This window comes from Pelodiscus sinensis, chromosome 32 (genome assembly GCF_049634645.1).
Source record: "Pelodiscus sinensis isolate JC-2024 chromosome 32, ASM4963464v1, whole genome shotgun sequence".
In the NCBI taxonomy this organism is placed as follows: Eukaryota; Metazoa; Chordata; order Testudines; family Trionychidae; genus Pelodiscus; species Pelodiscus sinensis.
This window is the reverse complement of record NC_134742.1, coordinates 957,534-978,857: the sequence shown is the minus strand read 5'-3', so window position 1 is coordinate 978,857 and position 21,324 is coordinate 957,534. Positions and strand designations below refer to the sequence as shown.

The 21,324-nt window shown below is 52.4% G+C and overlaps 1 protein-coding gene across 1 annotated transcript in view; it reads left to right on the top strand.

Moving 5' to 3' along the window:
* The window catches only part of LOC106733073 (uncharacterized), a 47,096-nt gene extending 29,977 nt beyond the window's left edge, over positions 1 to 17,119 (top strand). The window contains exons 4-5 of the mRNA XM_075913560.1: positions 1,692 to 2,195; positions 11,884 to 17,119. Coding sequence (XP_075769675.1) covers positions 1,692 to 2,195; positions 11,884 to 12,806 — 1,427 coding nt within the window. The 3' untranslated portion in view covers positions 12,807 to 17,119. The remainder of the gene's footprint in view (positions 1 to 1,691; positions 2,196 to 11,883) is intronic.
* The last annotated feature ends 4,205 nt before the right edge of the window (positions 17,120 to 21,324 follow it).

The following is a 21,324-nucleotide window of genomic DNA, read 5'->3' as shown; positions in this document are numbered from 1 at the left end:
GGATCACGCCTCTTCTGGTTCAACAATGATGTACACGCACAAACAGGATAATCCCAGTGTGGCGTAGTGGGGGGCTGTCTGCTCTGTGACCCGGTGTTCCCCTGCGCTGGGATGTGAGATTCCCACTGACTCACCCGCATGTGTATTAACCCAGACACCCAGGCCCAGCCTGACGAAATAACAAGGCATTTCCCAGAGGGAGATGGAGACGAACACCTGGGTTGGGAGCAGGTTCTGTGAGGGGGGTTTGTTGGTGGCTGGGAAACATGAAGGAAACAGCTAAAAACAGAGAGCTGGAGGATCTAGGGGGATGATGGACCCCCCTAACCCAAGGGGTCTGAGGCATCCTAGCCCTACCCCTGTAGCACATCACGTCTATGCTGTGCTGTGTACTGGAGGAGCAATAAACCCTATCTGTTCTACTGGCTGTCAGACTGCTCTTGCTGCTACGGGGCTGCAGGATTTGGGGGAACCCTGACTCGCCGTCACACACAGTCACCACATCACAGTGTTCCCATTGGCACTGCACACGACATATTTTGCAGTTGTGTACCAGTGGTAGCACAATGGCCGACGTGGTCGTGTTTCAATCCTTAAGGTCACGGCAGGCAGGGGATCTTCACAGCGTTAAGTGATGGTCCGAGAAGGGCTCTGGCAGAAGGGGTGAGAACGTGCTCATGAGATGCAAACATATGAATGGCAGATTCCATGCAGCCGAAGGGGGGGGGGGGGAGGCACCACATGGGCACCACAAGAGGAAACCGCACAGAGTAGAACCGAGGCTGCAGAGGGGAGCTCAGCTGCAGCAACAGCCACACGCACCGAAGAAGTGGTTCAGCCTGACGCACCCTGCCAGCCGCAGGAGCGGCAGCTGTTGTGGGCAGCCAGCAGGGCCCACCCAGGCACAGGCAGTGGGGCAGGCGCCTGCAGCGTAGGCAGGGCCTGGAGCATCCAGCCAAGGATTCACTTTGCAGCTCAGGGAACTTCCTCTGCCGCCTCCTGGATCTAGTAGAGCCCCCGAGCCACAGAGCAGGGCGAGCCGAGCCCCACAGCCAGGAGCGGTGTGGGCAGAGCCCTTAGGGACCCAGAGCGCTGCTGGGGCCTGGCTCTCCAGGTGCAACTTCGGCATTTTCATCAAGTCTCACTGACCCGTCAGCCTGTGATCCACTCCAGTCCAGAGGGTGGGGGGGAGGCTGGGCTCTCCCTTTTGGGAAAGGGTTGTGAGGAAGGAGGATGAACTCAGCTCATGATTATTCCTCCTTTCCAGCCATTCTTTGGGTGTGTTCCTCCTTTTCTGTTCCTTTCAGAGCTTTCCTTTCAGCTCAGCACAGAGAATGACTCCTGTCTGGATTCTCTCTCTATCCTAGCAGGTGATGGGACGCTGCGTGAGAAGAATGAGGAAAGTCTTCAGCAGGAAGGACCAGCGCATGTGGCTCCACGTAGGATGTTACAGGGAAGATCTGAAGGGCATGTTTTCCAGACTCATGAGCAGGCAAAGACCTGGGAGCAACAGCGTAACCCAGAACGGCAGCAGGGAAACCATGCAAGGGAGGGACAGGGTAAATCCAATCACAGGACCAGAGGAGAGAAAAGAAACACAGAAACCATTCAACCGAAAATCCCCCATCAGCATGCACCCTGCGCCTGTAGCATCTGTACAACCCGTAGTGAACAGGAAAGTTCCCACCCAGGAGAGAAGTCCTTCAAATGCTCTGACTGCGGGAAATGTTTCAGTCAGAGGTCAAACCTTGTTAAACACAGGAAAATCCACACAGGAGAGAAACCCTTCACCTGCTCTGACTGCGGGAAAAGTTTCCATCAGAGTTCAGAGCTTGTTAGACATCGGAGCATCCACACCGGAGAGAAACCCTTCAGCTGCTCTGACTGTGGGAAACTTTTCCGTCGGAAGTCATACCTTGTTGCCCATAAGAGAACCCACACAGGAGAGAAGCCCTTCAGCTGTTCTGACTGTGGGAAAAGCTTCAGTGATAGTTCACGCCTTGTTCGACACAGGAGAACCCACACAGGAGAGAAACCTTTTGTGTGCTCTGTCTGCGGGAAACACTTCCATCAGAAGTCACACCTTGTTATCCACAGAAGAACCCACACAGGAGCGAGACCCTTCAGCTGTTCTGATTGTGGGAAAAGCTTCCGTCAGAGTTCATCCCTTGTTACCCACCAGAGAACCCACACAGGTGAGAAGCCCTTCCGCTGCTCTGACTGTGGGAAAAGCTTCAGTGTGAGTTCAAACCTGGTTGCCCACAGGAGCACCCACACAGGTGAGAGACCCTTCAGCTGCTCTGACTGCGGGGAAAGCTTCCGTCAGAACTCAGAGTTTGTGAGACATCGGAGAATCCACACGGGGGAGAAACCGTTCAGCTGCTCTGACTGCGAGAAATGCTTCCGTCATAGGTCAGCCCTTGTTAGACACAGGAGAACCCACACGGGGGAGAAACCCTTCAATTGCTCTTACTGTGGGAAAAGTTTCAGTGCGAGTTCAAACCTTGTTACTCATCAGAGAACCCACACAAGGAAGAAGCTCTTCAGCTGCTCTGACTGTGGGGAAAGCTTCTCTCAGAGCTCAGAGTTTCTTAGACATCAGAAAATCCACACTGGAGAGCAACCCTTCAGCTGTCCAGACTGTGGGAAAAGCTTCAGTCGGAGGTCAAACCTTGTTACCCACAGGAGAACCCACAGAGGACAGAGCCTATAATAAGGGTGGGCAATAATTTTTGCTAGGATCTAATTAATGAATTTTCCTATTTGGTCCCAGGTCAGCTGCATTCCCCCCCCCAAAAATGGGCAGGGCTGGAGTGTAATTGCCCCTCTTCCCCCATCTCATCCATACACTCATCTTGAACTGAATCGCAGGGATGAGTTTCTCTGTGTTTTACTTTGTTCTTTTCTTGGTTACTTTGAAACACCGAGCAACCAAGTCTGCTTTATCAAGTGTATATTTTTGTTTTGTTTTAATAAATCATTTTTTAAGGCGATGATTTGATTCCTGTGTTGTCATGATCATGAGGGTGAGCCAGCAGCCTGGGGACTACGGGGCTAACTACACCTAACTCAGGTAAAGTTAGCCAATAGGAATGTGGGTAGGAATTTCAAACTGAGACAAAGGAATATTTGGCTTTTCCCTTCTTTGTCTCTCTGAGAGTTGCTGTCCAGCTACGGAGGGAGACATGTCCCCCTCTCCAAGAAACAATTCTTCACTTTCTGTAAGTAGAGTAAAGTTTGGATAAATCCGTTTTATTGTTTTATAGTTTGGGGGATGCGATCTGGTGTCTGTGCACTTTTAAACAGTGTTTAGGCAAAGCCCCAAGCCGGAAAAAAGCGGCAGCCATGTTCATGCAAATGCCACGGGGAAAATTTAAATCCCCGGGGCATTTGCAATTCCGACTGGTCTCATTAGCATCCCTTTTCCGGAAAAGGGTGCCAATGTAGACACAGCCCATGAGTATTACTTTGTTACTTTTCCATCTGGTCATTATGCTTGCAACAGGAATATTGTGGTGATGATAAAAGTTTTCTCTTTTTATTAACCTAGTGTTGGTTAATGATTGTGTCCTGGTTTGTAATTTTGGGGCTGAGCTTTTCCCAAGTACTCTCTCCCTGATTTCTTTGTTAATATTTGGGTGATGGCAGTGAAGTTTTTATCCCCAAAATCTAAGGTGGTTAAGATTTTGGGGGAAGCTTTATACCAAAGCCTTGTGGATAAGGTTTTGGGGTACTTTTGCTGGCCCCCACTTCTGCATTTATCGTGCCAGAGTGGGGAAGGAGCCATGACGTGTCCTGGAAGGTAAGAGGAGGTAATAGGGTTGCAGTTTTTCTTTATCTCCTCCCTAACTCTCATGTTAAGAGCTGGGGAACCCCTCTGGAAGAAGTTCCAAGTGCTTCCTCCTGGGTTCAAGAAGAAAAGGGTTTTTCTCACTCAGGTGGTGGCAGCCTGTCTCCCAAGGCCTGAAAACCTGTCCCCCTGGGGAGGTTTGAAGCAGAAGCCGATAGAGGCAAGGTATCTGTAATGTCTCTGGCAGTCCCGCACCTTCTGCACTCAGCGCCAGAGTGGGAACAGCCTTGACATGGTGGCAAAGCTGGTTGGATCATTTTGAACCAGGGACACAGACCTCAGAATTTCACAAACAGGACACATTTTTCCTTTCTCTCTTTTGCCTTTGGAATCTTTGGGTTGGTTTGTTTTTCTTTGGCTGCCCTTGGAGGAAGAGGCACACACAAGGTTAAACCTGCACAGCTAGAGTCCAAGACAAAGAGTTATCTGGGTTTTTTTTCTAGACTTGGGAAAACTGGACAGCTAGGCTAGAGTGTCACAAGAGGGTGGTGCTGCTGCTGCTCGGGTTATCGAGCCAAGCAAACAGAGCTCCTGACTGTGTATTATAACCGTCTCACAGAACAAGAGATCCACGGTAGACAGATTGTACCCTTGACAAGTTTATTGCAAGCAATTCTGGAGGAAATTTTAAAAGCACTATATGTATATGTATATTTAGTACTTAATCAAAACAAACAATGAAAGACATTTAAAAGGCATTGCAAACATAAAAAGGCATTAAAAGCAATAATTAAATGGAATATTAACAGTGTAAATATAATTCCTAACCCAGACCTCAGGTAATGTCGGTTAATTTGGTTGAGCTGGAAGTCCGATGTGCACATCACCCTAATATGCCAAATTGATGGACTCCAACTCTTGGGGCAAAATGGTGTGGTATATATCCCCTCGGCAGAGGCCAGTCCGGTGGGCTGTCATCACTGGTTACACACAGTCCAAATGGGGTGATGTCGGTTAGTGACACCCCCTTCTTCTTACTCGCGTTCATGACCGATCCAGAAACACCTGGTTTTTGCACCACCCAATTTTGCTTGTCTCACCAGGAGTGAGGAACAATGGTCTGTCCCTGGTTAGATTCTTCCCTTCTTATTTTTTTTTTAAATGTGGAAATGCTGCCTCAGCCACATACACAGTTCTTTTATTTCACACAGCTTTCTTGTTTAAAGTTGTAAACAAGTCCATAATCCTCTGGGGCTCTTGCCAGGACCTCTGCATGGCCTCTCTTCAGCTCACTTACTGGTGATTCACTCATGCTCACCATTCACACTACCCATGATTCGTGACAAGAGTAGGGAGGGAAAGCAGCCTAGTGCATGGATTTGCAGTCAGGTACAGTAGCCTGGGAGTAATCAACCTTCCCTAAGCGCCATTCTGGGGTGAAAACGGCCTCACACCAGCGTCAGATGTCCACCTCCTAGGTGAAGTCTCCTACACCAAGGAGGGGAGACAGGAGCTTGTCTCTGAGAGTCTGGGGGTGGGGGGCAGCCCTGTGGGTGAGGGCAGGAGCAGAGGGTGGGGGGCATGTCCTGCCCATACGGCTGTATCAGGATGGGAGAGCATCCTTAAAGAGGGCAGACCTGTAACTTGAGGGGGGCAGGAGCGTGCATTTGCCCCACTTATGGCTAAGCCGTGGGTTGGGTGAGGTGCTCCCCAAGGCCGGGCAGGGCTCAAGGGGGGCGCCCTGGAGTGGGTGTGGGGCTGTGGTGGGCGCTGCTCAGGGACTCATGGGTTGCTGGGGGGGGGGGCAGGCTGGAAGGCGTGTGCACCTGCTGTGGGGCGGGGACAACAGCCTGGGGGGTTGCTGGGCCCCCCCCCCCCACTGCTGGGTCACGTGGAGGGTGCTGCGGGGGTCACTGGGCAGGTCCCTGCTCCGCCCCCCCCCCCTCCGGGGCCCTCGCTTCAGATTTTCCGTCCACGCGCGGAATAAGTTTTGTGGCGCGCACCGCGGCCGGCGCGGCTGTGCACCACCCTGCGCGCGCACGCGCGGTAGCCGCCGGCGAACCAGCCGGGCCGCAGGGAAGGTTCCAGCCCGGGCGGGCAGGGCGCCGGCCTCAGCCGCGGTACCGCGCATGCGCCGGGCGCCCCGGGCCCGTGCGAGGGGCGGAGCGCGCCGCGAGCCGGCCTCCGCGGGGGGCCGCGCATGCGCCGCGAACGCTCGGGAGGCCGTTGGTGTCGGTTGGTGTCGCGCCGCTGCTTCCGCTTCCGGTTGTGGCAGGGTGCTGAGGTGAGGCGGGAATGGGGGCGGGGCAGACCTGAGAGGGGGCGGGGCGGGGCAGGCGAGGGGGGGGCCAGACCTGAGGGGGTGGGGGCGGGGCAGGCGAGGGCCGGGGGGGGGCAGACCTGAGGGGGTGGGGGGGCAGCTCTGGGGGGGCGGGGCAGGCGAGGGGGGGCAGACTTGAGGGCCGGGGGGGGTCAGCTCAGGGGTGGTGCGGGTGGGGGTGGGGCAGGCGAGGTGGGGGGGCAGGCGAGGACGGGGGGGGGTCAGCCCTGGGGGGGCGGGGCAGGCGAGGACGGGGGGGGGCAGGGCGGGGGGGGCAGCCCTGAGAAGGGATGGTGGGTTCAGGGGGGATAATTCGCGGGGGGGGGGGCAGGTTCCCGCCCAGGTTTTCCCTCGGGCCCCCCCCTCGTGTGTGCGCGTGCGCCCCGCTCTGGTGCACCCTGTGTGTGGCGGTGCCCCCCCCCCCCCACGTGCCAGGGCGGGTGCAGCTGCGCACTGCGGCAGGAGTGTGGTGTTGGGTGTGCAAGCACAGGAAGGGAAACCGAGGCAGAGAGGTCACGTGTCCCAGAGCGTTTGCCAAGAGGATGCAGGAGTCTCTGAGACATGAGAGCCCGTAAAAACCTCACAGGTTTACACGCACGTTGCTAGGTCACACCCCAGCTGGGTGCTGGAATATTTTCATACTACACTTTTTGGCCTTCAATAGCATTTCGGCTGGTTGACGGACTTTTCCACAGATTTTTGGACCAGGCTGTTAGCATGAAAAAGTGACCCTGTTTGTGTGGCATCAAGTCTACTGTATTTACAAAAAAAAAAAAAAAAACCCAAAGGAGAAAAAAAAAACCATCCAACATTAAAAACAAAACAGTGAGTGAAAATTTCCATGTTGAAATAGTTGCAGAGAACTGTTAGATTTATAGATGTTTCTCTTCCACTGGCTCACACACCAGTGTGTTATAGCATGTCCATCTGTATCATTTTGTATTCTTCATATCTTGGAAAATGATGTACAACTAGACAACTTGGAACTGTTACCAAAATATTAATCTGAGTGATATGGAAATTACGTTAAAAATGGCAAAAATTAGTTTCTGTTCCCACAACAAAATCTTTTTTATTTATCTGCAGAAATGTATTTTAAACCCTAAATTTACTGTAGCCTATATATGGTGCTGGACAGTATTTCACATGTCTCCAAATTAAATAGGTCTGGGAAAATACTTCTCTTTAGTCACACCATGGCTGAGAATGGATTTTAACTGGATTTTATTATTGTACTTAGAAATACTGCACAGGATCTTTTCAGGGGGATAAGGCAAAATGCCACATTGAATGATAATACATATTTACTGTATATACTTACTGTATCTTTTCTCTCTAATTGCTACCCTGTGATCCTTATCTGCTTCTTTTAAGTATCCAATCTTTAGGTGCTTATAGATTGCCAGCTCTGCCTCTTTGGTTTTCCCTTTGATATTTTCATACCCTCTGCTCCTTCCTTCCCCTCCCCCTTCATTCTCCCCTATTTATTTTGGGTCTGCACATCCTAAAGTCAAAACTCTGGTCATCTGAAGAAGTGGGCTGTGCCCACGAAAGCTCATGATCCCATCTACATGTTTTGTCTCTAAAGTGCTTCCAGACCATTTGCTGTTTTTTAAGTTTATCCTGTACAGACTAACTTAGCTACCTCCTGAAGCTACAGAAAGCAAGTAAATGCCTTGGAAGGGAGATGAAATGTTCCCTTTTATTTCTGACAAACAAAACTTTTGCTGTAACTGGAAATTGATGGCCCAAACTCCATAATGGAGATACATCTCTGTATTAACTATAAATCTCTGTATTGGTCATTTTCATATAGGTGTGGATCATCTTCTGATAATCTCTGTATTAAGTTTTAACATTGCTATTAAAAAAGCTGCCTCTGTGTCTTGTGGAAGAGGGTGAAATGACGTCAGACTGAAAATAGAGCAATGTCTTCAGCAGGCGCTTAGCTGACCCCTTTGTAGCTAAAGATGCGGCCAGGCCTGCTGGAGCCAGGCCACTGTGCAGCTGTCCTGGGACGGTGGCATCTCAGCCCTGGCTCCAGCTCTGGCACAGGAGGCAGCCACCTGCCATGCAGCCCCGCCCCAGGAGCAGCGCCAACTACCAGAGGTGGGAGAGCAGGGATGGTGCGAGTATTCAGAGAAAAAACCGACAGCACAAGTGGATCACACTACAGGCAGCAGGGCCAGGCGAAGGGCCAAGGGGCAAAATCAGGCCAGCCAGTGGAAGAGGGGAAACCCCAGGATGGGGAGAGGCAGAGGGGAGGGAAGTGACTGGTGGGGAGGGAAGAAAGTCCTTTACAGTACTTGCAAAAATGAAGTGTGGGGGCAGGAATGGCGTGTTTGCCATTTCCGGGATGGGGCACCCCAGGGCTGTGCTCCGAACGGCACAGTGTGCCCAGCTCTTCCCTGCCCGATAATGGGCTAGATGCTGTAGGATATTTTACATACAGCCCCTTCCACACGCTAACGGCCAGACCTGGTCTTAGGGTCCGCAGGAGTCCCCGATGGGTTTGTGTGTCTGCTTAAAACTGGAAAGGACTTTGCAGGTGTGTCCCCCCGGGGGCTGTAGAAGTTTGGCCACTTGTCAATCCATTAGTGAATGTGCAGGGAGGTTAAAACTTTCCCTAATGGGCTTCTGTGTGCTACTCCCTGGACATTCAGTAATGGATTTAAAAGCAGCCATCCCTCTACAAAAGCATGTTATCACTGGTTCCAGAGGGAGACAGCTGAATCGGATTTGGATGACAAGTTCGGTATTGTCGCATTGACTCGGGTGTGATGTTAAACAACATTATTAACAATATGACCGTTGGGGAGCCAGTGGTGTTACTCTGCTGTCATGGGCAAGGCTCAACAACTAAGGCAATCTACTCACCTGTGGCAAGCAGATTTTAGCCCGACGCGGCCACGCAGCGTGGTCAGTGCATGCACAGCATGGTCTGCGCATGCACCATATGTGTAGCTGTGATGGAAGAGCAGCGAAAGCGTTTCAGACTAAAGGAATTAACGGGGTTTTTTACCCCTATTTCCCCCTGTTCCATTCCCTTATGAAGGGCTTGTGTCCATGATATGACACTAAAGGTGTGCAGCTAAAGCTCACTCGTTACAGCCCCTTAGAGCAGAGAGATGTCACTGGTCAGTCTGTTCAGTATCAATGCACTGTCGCTTTTGTAACAAAGCCTCTGAGAGCTGCCTGGTTTCCTCTGCACCAGTCTGTTCATGGAGAGAAACTTCTGGAACCCCCACGGCTCCTCAGTCTAGTGGGTCCGGCTCAGTGTGAACCAAGAACGGGAAGCTGAAGCCCGACACACTCAGACGAGGGAGGGGGCAGGGATGTGTGGTGGGGAAGGTGATTAGCCGCTGAATCAAGTGGCTGACGAACTGGTGGATTCTCCGTCTCTTGATGTCTTCAAAACAAAACTTGACGATTTTCTAGAAAATATGCTCTGGGGAAATAAAGGTTTGTTGTGGGGTAACGGGATTAAGTACAATGGTTTGTGACACAGATGAGACCAGAGTTTCTAATGATTCCTTCTGACCCTGTGAATCTGTAATTTTTTAGGATCCCATCCAGTAAAAATTCAGCAGGTGTTTAAATTTAAATACCTGAATGGTCCCTGTGACCTCATCTGTGTTGCGTGGGGGGCTTGTGAAGTCTGTGTTGGGTTAATCCTGATGAGAGAGCCTAGGTCTGTGCTACAGTGACATGGAGGGAGACTAGGGGCCTTGAATACAGAAGCCTAAATTTAGACATCTACATCCACGTTCAGGCAGGGGACCATGCGGTTTGTGTATCAGAACCACTGGGCGCTCAGAACCGAATCCCATTGTGGCAGGCGCAGTGATGTTGAACTCGAGCCAGGTATTGAGAGAGAGGAATATGGATTTGGGATCTAACCTGTGTGTGCTGTTCATGGACTATCTCGACTCCAGCATTTGCCCAAAACGGCTGGGTCTGGCTTATGTGTCAACAGGGACAGCATCTGGGCAGAACAGGGGCATGGGAAGGATTAAAGCCTCTTCTGAAATGTCTCCATTTGCCCTTCTTCCCCAACAGGCTGCAGGACACCCATGTCTGTCTCCAGCTCAGCCCACGGCCTGCAGAGCCAGGGACAGGAAATGGCCGCGGCGGGGCCGGTGACCTTCGAGGAGGTGGCTGTGTATTTCTCTGAGGAGGAATGGGCTCTGCTGGACCCGGGCCAGAGAGCCCTCTACTGGGACGTGATGCAGGAGAATTACGAGGCTGTGAGCTGGCTGGGTAAGGATTCCTGTCCCCTCGGGTATTAGAAGCTGGGTTGGGTTTGGTTCAGGGTCCCTCATTGCTCTCTGCCCCCCAATATCCGGTAATCTTGGCTCCTGTGTGAGAGACTGTCCCCTCCCCACGCCCCCTTCCATGCGAAGCAGGTTCAAGGACATACCAGTGGTGCTGGGGGCTGTGGCTGAGGGAGGGTGGCTGCGGATGTCCAGTGCTTCCCTCCGCCCCCCGGCACTGCCCACACTCCTCGGGAAGCCTGGGACAGAGAGGGGCTACCCTGCCACCTCTCTGCGGTGGGCATCCTGTGTACCCTACCTACCTGTGACCGTCAAGCAAGGAAGGGCAGGCATGGAGGGCGGCCCAGGCTGGGCAGGACATCCCTCCAGTCCTAGTGACCTGCCATGTCGCAGCTGCAGTCTGAGCCCTGCCTGGGGGCCTCGGTGTCAGCCCTGCCAGCCCTGGCCGGAGCTCCCCTGAGCAGTGTGATCCTGTCCCGCCCTGCAATGGGGGGGTGGGGTGGTCCATGAGGGACACTGACTTGTATCCTAGAGAGTGTAGCACAGAGCTCAGCTCCCCCGGGGGATACGCTGGGCCGTTCCCGAGGTGGGGGGGCTGCACCTTTACTGCAGGTGAGTGTGAGATGGGATCTTTACCAGCCAGAGCCCCGTCTCTGCAAGGGGGGAGGAGCCTCTCTGGGTGGGCGACTTGGATCCTGGCTCTGGAAGCAGTAATGGCACAGACCTTAATGAACAAGATCTGCACTGGGTTCATTGCTCCCCGGGCAGGATTTCTAGTCTCCAAAGCTCACGCGATCTCCGGGGTGGAGCGAGGGGAGGAGCTGCGGATCCCGGATCGGCAGCGACACCCGCACAGGGGATTAATTGGCTGAACTGACTCAGACCAATTTCTGTGTCTTCATAGGAGATGTTACTTCTGCATTTTCATCAAGCGTCACAGACCCTTCAGCCTGTGATCCACTCCAGTCCAGAGGGTGTGGGGGGGAAGGGCTCTCTCCTTTGGGAAAGGGTTGTGAGGAAGGAGGATGAACTCGCTCATGATTATTCCTCCTTTCCAGCCGTTCTTTGGGTGTGTTCCCCCTTTTCTGTCCCCCTGTCAGAGTTTTCCCTTCAGCTCAGCACAGAGAATGACTCCTGTCTGGATTCTCTCTCTGTCCCAGCAGGTGATGGGACGCTGCATGAGAAGAATGAGGAGAGTCTTCAGCAGGAAGGACCGGAGCACGTGGCTCCATGTGGCATGTTACTGGGAAGATCTGAAGGGCATGTTTCCCAGAGTCCCGAGCGGGGAGAGACCTGTGAGAGTCAGCGTAGCCTAGAACGGCAGCAGGGAAACCATGCAAGGGAGGGACAGGGTAAATCCAGTCACCGGAGAGGTGTGAAGAGAATCAAAAAAGCTATTCAGAGAAGACCCAATCCAGAGAGAGCCTCCACGTGCAAAATATGTGGGAAAAGCTTTAAATTGAGACTAGTCCTTTTTTTACATCAGAAACTCCACTCAGAGGAGAAACCGTTCAGCTGCTCTGACTGTGGGAAAAGCTTCCTTCGGCGATCACACCTGGTTATACATCAAAGAGCCCACACCGGGGAGGAACTCTTTGACTGCTCTGACTGCGGGAAAAGCTTCTGTGAGCGCTCAAGTCTCGTTCGTCATCAGAGGAACCACACAGGAAAGAAACACTACATGTGCTCTGAGTGTGGGAAGAGCTTCGGTATGAGCTCACTGCTCGTTAGACACAGGAGAATGCACACCGGCGAGAAACCCTTCAGCTGCTCTGACTGTGGGAAAAGTTTCAATCAGAGGGCACACCTTGTTACCCACAGGAGAAGCCACACAGGGGAGAAACCCTTCAACTGCTCTGACTGCGGGAAAAGCTTCAATCAACACTCAAGTCTTGTTAGGCATAAGAGAAGCCACACGGGGGAGAAACCCTTCCGCTGCTCTGACTGTGGGAAAACCTACAGTCAGAGTTCAAATCTCATTAGTCACCAGAGAACACACACAGGAGAGAAACCCTTTAGATGCTCTGACTGTGGGAAAAGCTTCAGTCGGAGGTCAGGCCTTGTTACTCATGGGAGAATCCACACAGGGGAGAAACCTTTCTGCTGCTCTGACTGCGGGAAAAGTTTTCGTCGGAGGTCAGACCTTGTCAGACATCGGAGCACCCACACACGGGAGAAACCCTTCAGCTGCTCGGAGTGTGGGAAAAGTTTCAGTTGTCGATCAAATCTTTACAATCACTGCACAGTTCACAAGGGCAGAAGCCCTGGAACTGCCCTGGCTGCGGGGAAAGGTGCTTTCAGAGCTCAGGCGATGTTAGATCCAGGAGAATCTTCACAAGAGAGAAATCCGTCCGTTCCTCTGACTGGGGCGAAACCTTCTCTCAGGACGCAACCCTCATTGAGCATCAAAGGATCAACATAAGGGAAAACCCTGTAACCCAAGGTCCCTTTGAGTTGCATGTTCATGTGACCGCGTAGCAGCCTAGTAAGTGCTGCACAAGTGCTTAGGGCTGTGGCAGGGAGATACACCTCTGCCCACTGGTCTTAACCCTGGCCCAGACCTGCCATGGCCACCCCCACGTGAATTTTGTTCTGGGCACATATACAGTGTGTAAGTGTCTTGGCATTTAGCCACCGTCACCATAAGGTGGGTGTGCCTCAGTTTCCCCATCCATGCAGCAGTGCAGGTTGTTCCTTTGCTGCTATGCCTGGCTCTAAGCCCATGCAGTCATTAGTTTAGAAGCTGCATGCTTGTGCGATCCTTTCGCTTCTGTCCCCAGCAAGCACAGATGTTTTTCTATAACTCACGTATGCTGCATACTTTCGAGAGGTTTACTGTTCATATGAGTTTCTTTGTGCTGGTCCATGCGTATTGCAGGCCGAGTCATAAGGTTACCAGCAAACCAATGATGGAGTAGTGTTTCCAAGTATGGATCTCATACCACACTCTCTCTGTAGACCCTGTGTGGGGTACAGTATTTCTCCCCCCCTTTAACACCGCTGTGTACCAGGTGGTGTGTTCCGCTACCGGTTTCTCTTTCTCATCAGAAAGGCGTGCTGTATCAGGACTACCCTGAGGGTGTAGGAAGGGAGGGGTTCCAATGGAAAGGTGTTCCCCTCTCCCTGTTGAGACATTCCTCGGCCCATCCCTCGGGTGGTCCCTTAGCCTGTTCCCATGCATTTACAGACAGATTTCTGCCTCCCTGTCTCAGAGCAAGTGCCAGTTCTGTGTCTGATCAGTCACCCTCCGCAGGGAGTCCAGACTCACCACTCCCCCTTGAAGGCTGAGTGACAGGTGGGCAGCTTGGAGTGACAGAGACGCACCCCGCCTCTATCTCCCAGCCACCCCGATAAAGATGGAGGAACCCCCTCTGGGCTATCGGCCACCCATCGAGCTGTAGGACTTAGCTGAGAGACCCTTCCCTGGAAAGCCCTGCACTCTGGCCTCTGGGTAAACCCTCAGCCACCAGAGCCCTGGACTCCTCAGCTCCCGCAGTAGCTTCTTGGACTCCAGGCTGTCTGACGGCTCTGCTCCAAAACCCACACCGCTGTGCGTCCCCGCGGTTGGACCTGCCCCCCGCTGTTCCCGGGTCTGGGCGGTGGTGACCTCACACGGGCCATGACAACCGCCAGGTGGGACAGGCTGCAGGGCAGGGGCGATCTCAGAGGCCCCTGTTGCTTTTCCTTCCTGTAAGGACTGAGAGAAAATGCAGGGCAATGAACGTGAGGAGGAGGAGGAGCCTCTTCTGAGTTTTCTCCCCTTCCCGTAACTGAGCTAGAAGACGGACGTCCCTGTGGAGAAGGTGAGCCTCTGAGAGGTTTGGTACAGATGCAGCCCAAATGCAAGTCCTGTACAATAAATACTTGGTTACGGTGAAGGACTATCCCCCCCTCCCCTCCCCATAGGCCTTTGTCCCTGAGAATCACTGAGGACACTGGGTTTTGTCTGGCTTGGTTTCCCTTCTCCCTCCTCTTGCTGGCGGGGAGGGGGCTGCTCTCCAGCCCCGAGGGGTGGGAAGCTCTCCCAAAGACATGGGCCAGGCAGAGGGCTCTGAGCGTGAGTCATCCCCACTGGGCCACCTGGGAAGAGAACTTTCAGGCTCCCGCCCCTGAGAGCTGGGCCCCCCACCCAGTGACGGGGCGGAGACTCAGGCCCTTGTGTTTCTCCTTAAGCCCAGCAAAGGAGCCAGCACCAGTCGTCTGCTTGGGGAATTCTGCTTCTCGCCAGTGGGTGTGTCGGAGCAGTTCCTCGTTCATGCTAATGGGCCAGTGCTTCTAAAATACTGGCTGAGTAGTCGCTAGGCAGGGCTTGGGTCTGCAGCCCATATGAGGGTGTGAAACTCCAGCCTGAGGGTGTGTGGGATACTCAGGGCTTGTGGTCCTGTTCCCAACACTGCCTCTGCCCAGCTGTGCGGTGTCAGACACGGGCCTTTCTCTTTCTCCATCTTCCTTTCTCCCTCTGTCGGTGGGTGTAACAGTCGGGTCCTGCCTGCCTCATGGCAGGGACAGCTGGGGAGCTGTGAGGGTGTCACTAACGGCAGTGCGTGATGGGAGGAGCACTGTCACCTGGAGTCAGTACAGATGCTGGGAGGTGCAGAGGAACCCCCCAACCCGGACACCAGGTTGGGGTGGCAACTCCTGTAGCCACTAGATGGCGCTGCAGCCCCACACACCCGTTTTCAATTCTGGATGATCTGATCTGGGCCCATCTGATTCCATGTGACCAATGGGGCTCTGCTGTGGAACAGCCAATGGCAGTGGGGGTTTATTGTCAGGGGCATTGGCCCCTCACACAAACTCACTGCTGTGGGGGGGGGGGGTTTGGTTGACTAGCCTCCAGCCCAAAAGGAAGGGACAGTCTCCAGGGTGCGGTGGGCAGTGGCCAATACACCAGGTCAGCCTGAGTGACAGGGCAGGCTGGCTACTGAGAGCCAGGAGGCGGGGGCCCTAGAGCACGTGAGCGGCTATTGCCGGGGGCAGAGAGAAGGAGGGAGCAGGGACTGCATTTCAGAGGTAGGGGGGAGGGATGACTCCAGGACCGTGTGTTTTCTTTTACCCTCATTTCCCATTTTCTTCAATGAGCAGCTCATGGGAGACTGTCTCAAACGCCCATATCGGTGTCCCTTCGCTCGGGGGTATGGGAGCCACCTGGGCCTGAGGACTCTCGGTGCGACCCCGAGCAATGCGCTGCGCTCCGGTCTGGTGGGGCTCTGGGCTGTCACAGGCCTCCACTCCTTACATGTAAAACGCCGCCCAGGTGCCTTGTCACGGCAGCGCGGTGGCTCCCTAGAAAGGGGCCGTGGGACAAGAGGGTGTCCGTGGCTTCCCTTGGGGTGGAGGGCTCCTCCCTGTCAGGTAGGCCCTGGGATTGCCCCCAGGGGTGGTACTCCCTGGGCGCCCCTCCTGGTCCTGCCTCGAATGACGTGAGATTTGTTCCTCCCTGGCTCCAGTTCCCTCTGTCATGGTTGTAGGTTCCCACCTTGGATGTATCAGTACAGCTCTTCAGGAAGGTGCCACATTATTGGAGTTTAATGTGAATAGGCAAATCATTGTACCTACTCATGTGCTTACCCCCCCCCCCCATTCGGAGCACGGGGGCATGTGAGGTGTGTAACGAGAGCTGGGCTACCTGTGTACTTGTGTGAGCTGTGTACAGTTAGGAATGCGGGCTTTGTGTCGATATATTGCATGTTTTCTGCTGGGGGGGGGGGCTGCAGGGGCCACGGCTCTAACATGTTGCCAGTTGACACTGGAGGAGCACACAATGGCCCCTTGGCGGAGGGCACACCTGGGGACTCCATGGCTCCTCGGCTAAAAAAAGCAGAAACTGGTATGTGGTCATGTGATCAGTCCATTCTGGGCGGCACCAGCACCCAGAAGACAAATGTGTTTTCCATCTCCATGGGCAGGATGTTTCTGAGATTGCCTCCATCCCGTCGTCACTCCTGCGCTCCAGTCCAGACGCACCAGCGGGCCCAGACGGACATAGGCTGTAACCAGAGACTTGTAAGCTGGCAGTTTGTTACGTCTCTGCTAAGAGCCTGCCGCGAGCACTCGGTGATGTGTAACCATCTCACGCGCAACCTTTCTGCTTAGAATCTAAACTCTCCAGGTTAATCAAGGACTGGCCCAGCGTGCTCTTTTGGGTAAGATGAGGTACAAACTGAGCTGGTTCTTTGGGAGTAGGAGCTGGAGAGATTGGTTTAATAACCTTTCGCCTGTGTCGGGGTGGGGCAGGTTGTGACACAGGTAAAGCTGGGGGGTTGGAGGGGTTTCGCTTGTGAGACTTTCTGCTGGCCAGAGTGGCAGCTGAAGAGCTGTCTGGTTTGGTGTCTTACATGGAAGGCTCGCCCCTCCCCAGGCTTGGGCTGAAAATAGCCCTGACTCGACCTTGGAGAGGTGCCCAGATGAACCTGGCATATTACCCAAGTCCCTCTGGCAAGTGTTCCATTTTCAGCAGGAGAGCTGGCTCCTCCAGTCTTCACATCTGTCCCTGCCATCCCTGCATCCCAGTTATTTTAACCTGGCAGGCATGTTGGGGCCATGCCACGTCTGGTTTCCACTTAGGACACTGAAACAGCAACAGGCATGTTCAGAGGTGGGCCACAGCCAATCTGACAGCTCACCTCTCAGTCTTAGGAGGTATCCACTGACCTCCTCTTGCCTTTGTTTTTAAGGTGAGGATTTGATTCTTGTGTCCTGGAAAGTGATTTCATTAAAAGACTTCACAAAGCACACTTGGTTGCTAAGTGTTTTAAAGTCACTGAGAAAAGCACTAAACACCCCTGGGTTTCAGCTCAAGGTTACAGTGTACGGTGTGGGGGGCACAGAGACTCGGCACAGAGACGTTTAATTGATCAAGAAACACAGAAAACAGCCTGATTGTGTCTAAATAGACATTTCCTACTGACTCACCTACCCGTGCTGCCATGCCCCGTATGCTTTGAAGGCATGATGGTTCTGCCGGGTTCCATTCAGCTTGTTCCCCCAGCTCCTGCCTTAAAAAGAACACAAAGAAAACCAGCAGGCAGGTACCCTTCCCATTCAAATTCCAATAGTTTCTTAGTTCTCCTGGCTTCCTGCCAACACTTTCTAGCTACCTGGGTTTAGCCCTTTGGTTACTGAATGCTGGATGTTCAGAAAAGGCCAAGCACCCCTCTTACCCATCATGCACCTCCCAAATCACACACAGGGAACATAAGAACAGCCGTACTGGGTCAGACCAAAGGTCCATCTAGCCCAGTAGCCTGTCTGCCGACAGTGGCCAGCACCAGGTGCCCCAGAGAGGGTGGACCGAAGACAATGATCAAGCGATTTGTCTCCTGCCATCCCTCTCCGGCCTCTGACAAACAGAGGCCAAGGACACCATTTTATCCCCTGGCTAATAGCCTTTTATGGACCTCACATCCATGAAATTATCTAGCTTCTCTTTAAACTGTTATAGCCCTAGCCTTCACAGCCTCCTCTGCTGAGGAGTTCCACAGGTTGACTACACGTTGCGTGAAGAACTTTCTTTTATTGGTTTTAAACCTGCTACCCATTAATTTCATTTGGTGTCCTCTAGTTCTTCTATTATGGGAACTAATGAAGAACTTTTCTTTATTCACCCTCTCCACACCACTCATGATTTTACAGACCTCTATCCTATCCCCCCTCAGTCTCCTCTTTTCTAAACTGAAAAGTCCCAGTCGCTTTAGCCTCTCTTCATAGGGGACCCGTTCCAAACCCCTCATCATTTTAGTTGCCCTTTTCTGAACCCTTTTCAAGGCCAAAATTTCTTTTTTGAGGTGAGGAGACCACATCTGTACACAGTATTCAAGATGTGGGCGTACCATAGTTTTATACAGGGGCATAAGATATTCTGTGTCGTATTTTTTATCCCTTTCTTAATAATTCCTAACCTTCTATTTGCCATTTTGACCACCGCAGCACACTGTGTGGAAGTTTTCAGAGAACTATCAACGATAACTCCAAGATCTCTTGCCTGATTTGTCGTAGCCAAATTAGCTCCCATCATACTGTACGTATAGTTGGGGTTATTTTTTCCAATGTGCATTACTTTATATTTAGCCACATTAAATTTCATTTGCCATTTTGTTGCCCAATCACTCGACAGACTGGTCCACATTGGCTGTGATTTCTTCTTGGAGGTTTTGGATAATCCTATACTTGCACACACTAAATTCACTACTAAATACACAAAGACCAAGATCCTCTGCATACAAGGAATACAACAACTTATATACAAGGAGCGTCTTAACGGGCTTAGTCTGGGAAACTTTTCCAGGCGAGTACATCAGCCCCTTTGTTAAGAGCCCTGAGCTGTGTTGTATGTCAAAGGTGAAGTCTCAGAGAACCAGACTCCGCCAAAAGAGTTACTTGTTAGTCTCTTTGACTGTGTGAAGCCACTTCAGAGCAGGGACATTGCTGAGCTCTGCCAGGAGAGAGGGATGAAGATCAGAGGGTTCAGCAAAGCCCAGCTAACGGCCCGGATGTGAGAGAATGATTTCCCCACGGAGCTGCATTGTGTCCCAATGGGGAGAAGTCAGACAGCTTCAAGGGCTGCACCATGGGCCCAGCACCGAACTGCTGAGCTGGAGGCTGTTCCTTCCACATGGGGCCATGGAGGGGTCTGTGTCAAGGACGGTGCCGAGTCCCTGCTGACCCTCTGGCATGGAGAGAAGGCCCTGAACTTCCCCAGGCCACTGGCTGAGTGACCCTGCTCGGTTCGGTCTCAAAGGGGGGAGATGTGACACAGTGGGTCTCGTGCTCACTGTTTGCTTTGTTGTGCCGTATGCGATTCCGACTGCCCTAGGCTGCTCTGCAATGACTGCGTGTGGTGCCCAGCGGGGGATGGGGCTCCTGAGGGGACGCACAGAGGGAATGACCCAGGCCTCTGGTCACCTGCCCCTCAGGGGAAGATGCAGCCAGTGACAGATGATACCTGGGGAGCGGGACAAAGCAGTAGGTGGGGCTGCCTACAGGGCTGGGGCCAGTTGCTGGGTGCATGAGCTAGTTTTTTGGCTGGCTTAGGGAGAGGGGAGTCTAGCTTGCTTGGGGGGGACAGACAGGGGCCCAGAATCCTGGCTCTGGGCCCCCCATGCCCAAGATGGATTGTACCAAATGAGCCTGGTTCCTGTAACAAGAAGTGGGGCTACGCTGTGTCCCTGTCAACAAACAAACCTTGTGATCTACTTGCTGTCTAAGTCTCGCGTCTGACTCCTCCCATTCTGAGACAGCCCCTCTGGTACTCCCTCGAATGGCTGGCAGTTTTCTTTTGTAATCGCACCTCCAGCCTCCAATTTTCCCCACCCGTGTTATGGTTTTGGGCTTCCCATCTTCACTGTATCTTTGGAGGTCTATAGTAAAGCCCTATGGGAACGGTTCTGTTTTCACCAGGAGAGCTGGCTCTTCCATAGTATTAACATCTGCTCCTGATATCCCTGCGTCCCAGGTTTTGGTTTTTTTTAAGCATGCAGGCACGTCTGGTTTCCACCTTCGGGCTCTGAAACGGCAACAGGCATGTTCGGTGGTGAGCCACATCCAAGTTCTGGCCTCTTGCTTAAAAAACTAATGATCATTCATGTTTTCCTCAGGCATTTCAGTTGCCAATTCTGCTAAAAGGCCACTGAGTTGTGGTCTCAGCTCCATCATGTACTGCTCTTTGGGGATGTTGTACCCAAGACAGGCACATTCTAAATTCACTAAGGCGGCCTCCGCATCATCTCCTATCTTGAACACCGGGTACTTCTTGGGTTGGGGACCATTAGGTGGAGCGGGGGGGTTAGTCGGTGTTGTTGGAGTGTCCAGCTTCTCAGTTTTCTCCAGCTCAAAGCGTCTCTGCTTTTCCCTCTCCTCCACTTCCAAATGCTTCATCAATAGAAGGAACTTAATCTGGCCCTTAGTTAGAGGTCTGCCTGCCTTCAGAGCAAGATGACCACAGAGTGATGGCTGTTGGACAGGCCCCCAACTCTGAACACAGCACAGAATGGCAGCAATACCACAACTCCTCCAGCAATAACATTGTGACACTTCTGACACCTCTCCACAATTCCTTTTTTGGTCAGGACCCCTGAAATTACAACACCATGTGGCATTTCAAATTAAAATATCTGAAATTGTGAACCTAACGGTTTTTTAAATCATATGACCACAACACTGACAAAAATGGACCACAAATTTGATTCCACTTTTGTCTTTAGAAGAATGTTTGCTCTCATTGACATGTACCATTTTTTATCTGAAGTTATGAGTATTGGCTCTGTACTAGTATTTCACATGTTTCTTCTGGGAGATTATTAACAGGTTTCACACACCTGTTGTGAAAGGGCTGCTACTTAACTGACTAGCAATACTTGACTGACAATACACCTCAAGTATCAGAGGGGTAGCCGTGTTAGTCTGGATCTGCAAAAGCGACAAAGAGTCCTGTGGCACCTTATGGACTAACAGATATATTGGAGTATAAGCTTTTGTGGGCAAAGACTCACTTTGTCAGATGCATCTGATGAAGTGGGTCTTTGCCCATGAAAGCTTATGCTCCAATGCATCTGTTAGGGTACGTCATTCCACGAGGAGTAACGGTAGTTCGAATTAGGATCTTTAATTTGAACTACCTACTCCGTGCCGCATGTAGCCACAGGCACAGAGCTCGGACTAAGGGGGATTTAAAAATGGCGGTGCCCGGGGACATGCAAATGAAGCCCAGGATATTTAAATCCCGGGCTTCATTTGCAACTCCGCTTGCCCTCATTACCCTACCTAGCTCGAACTAACAAGCTAGTGTAGACGTACACTTAGTCTATAAGGTGCCACAGGACTCCAATACACCTCATGTGGCGCCAATCCACAGCTGAAGACTTTGCTGTGTAACTTCAGATCAGCATGTAAGACGACAGCTTGTCTAAAAGGACTGAGTCACGTGTGGACAGATGACTTGC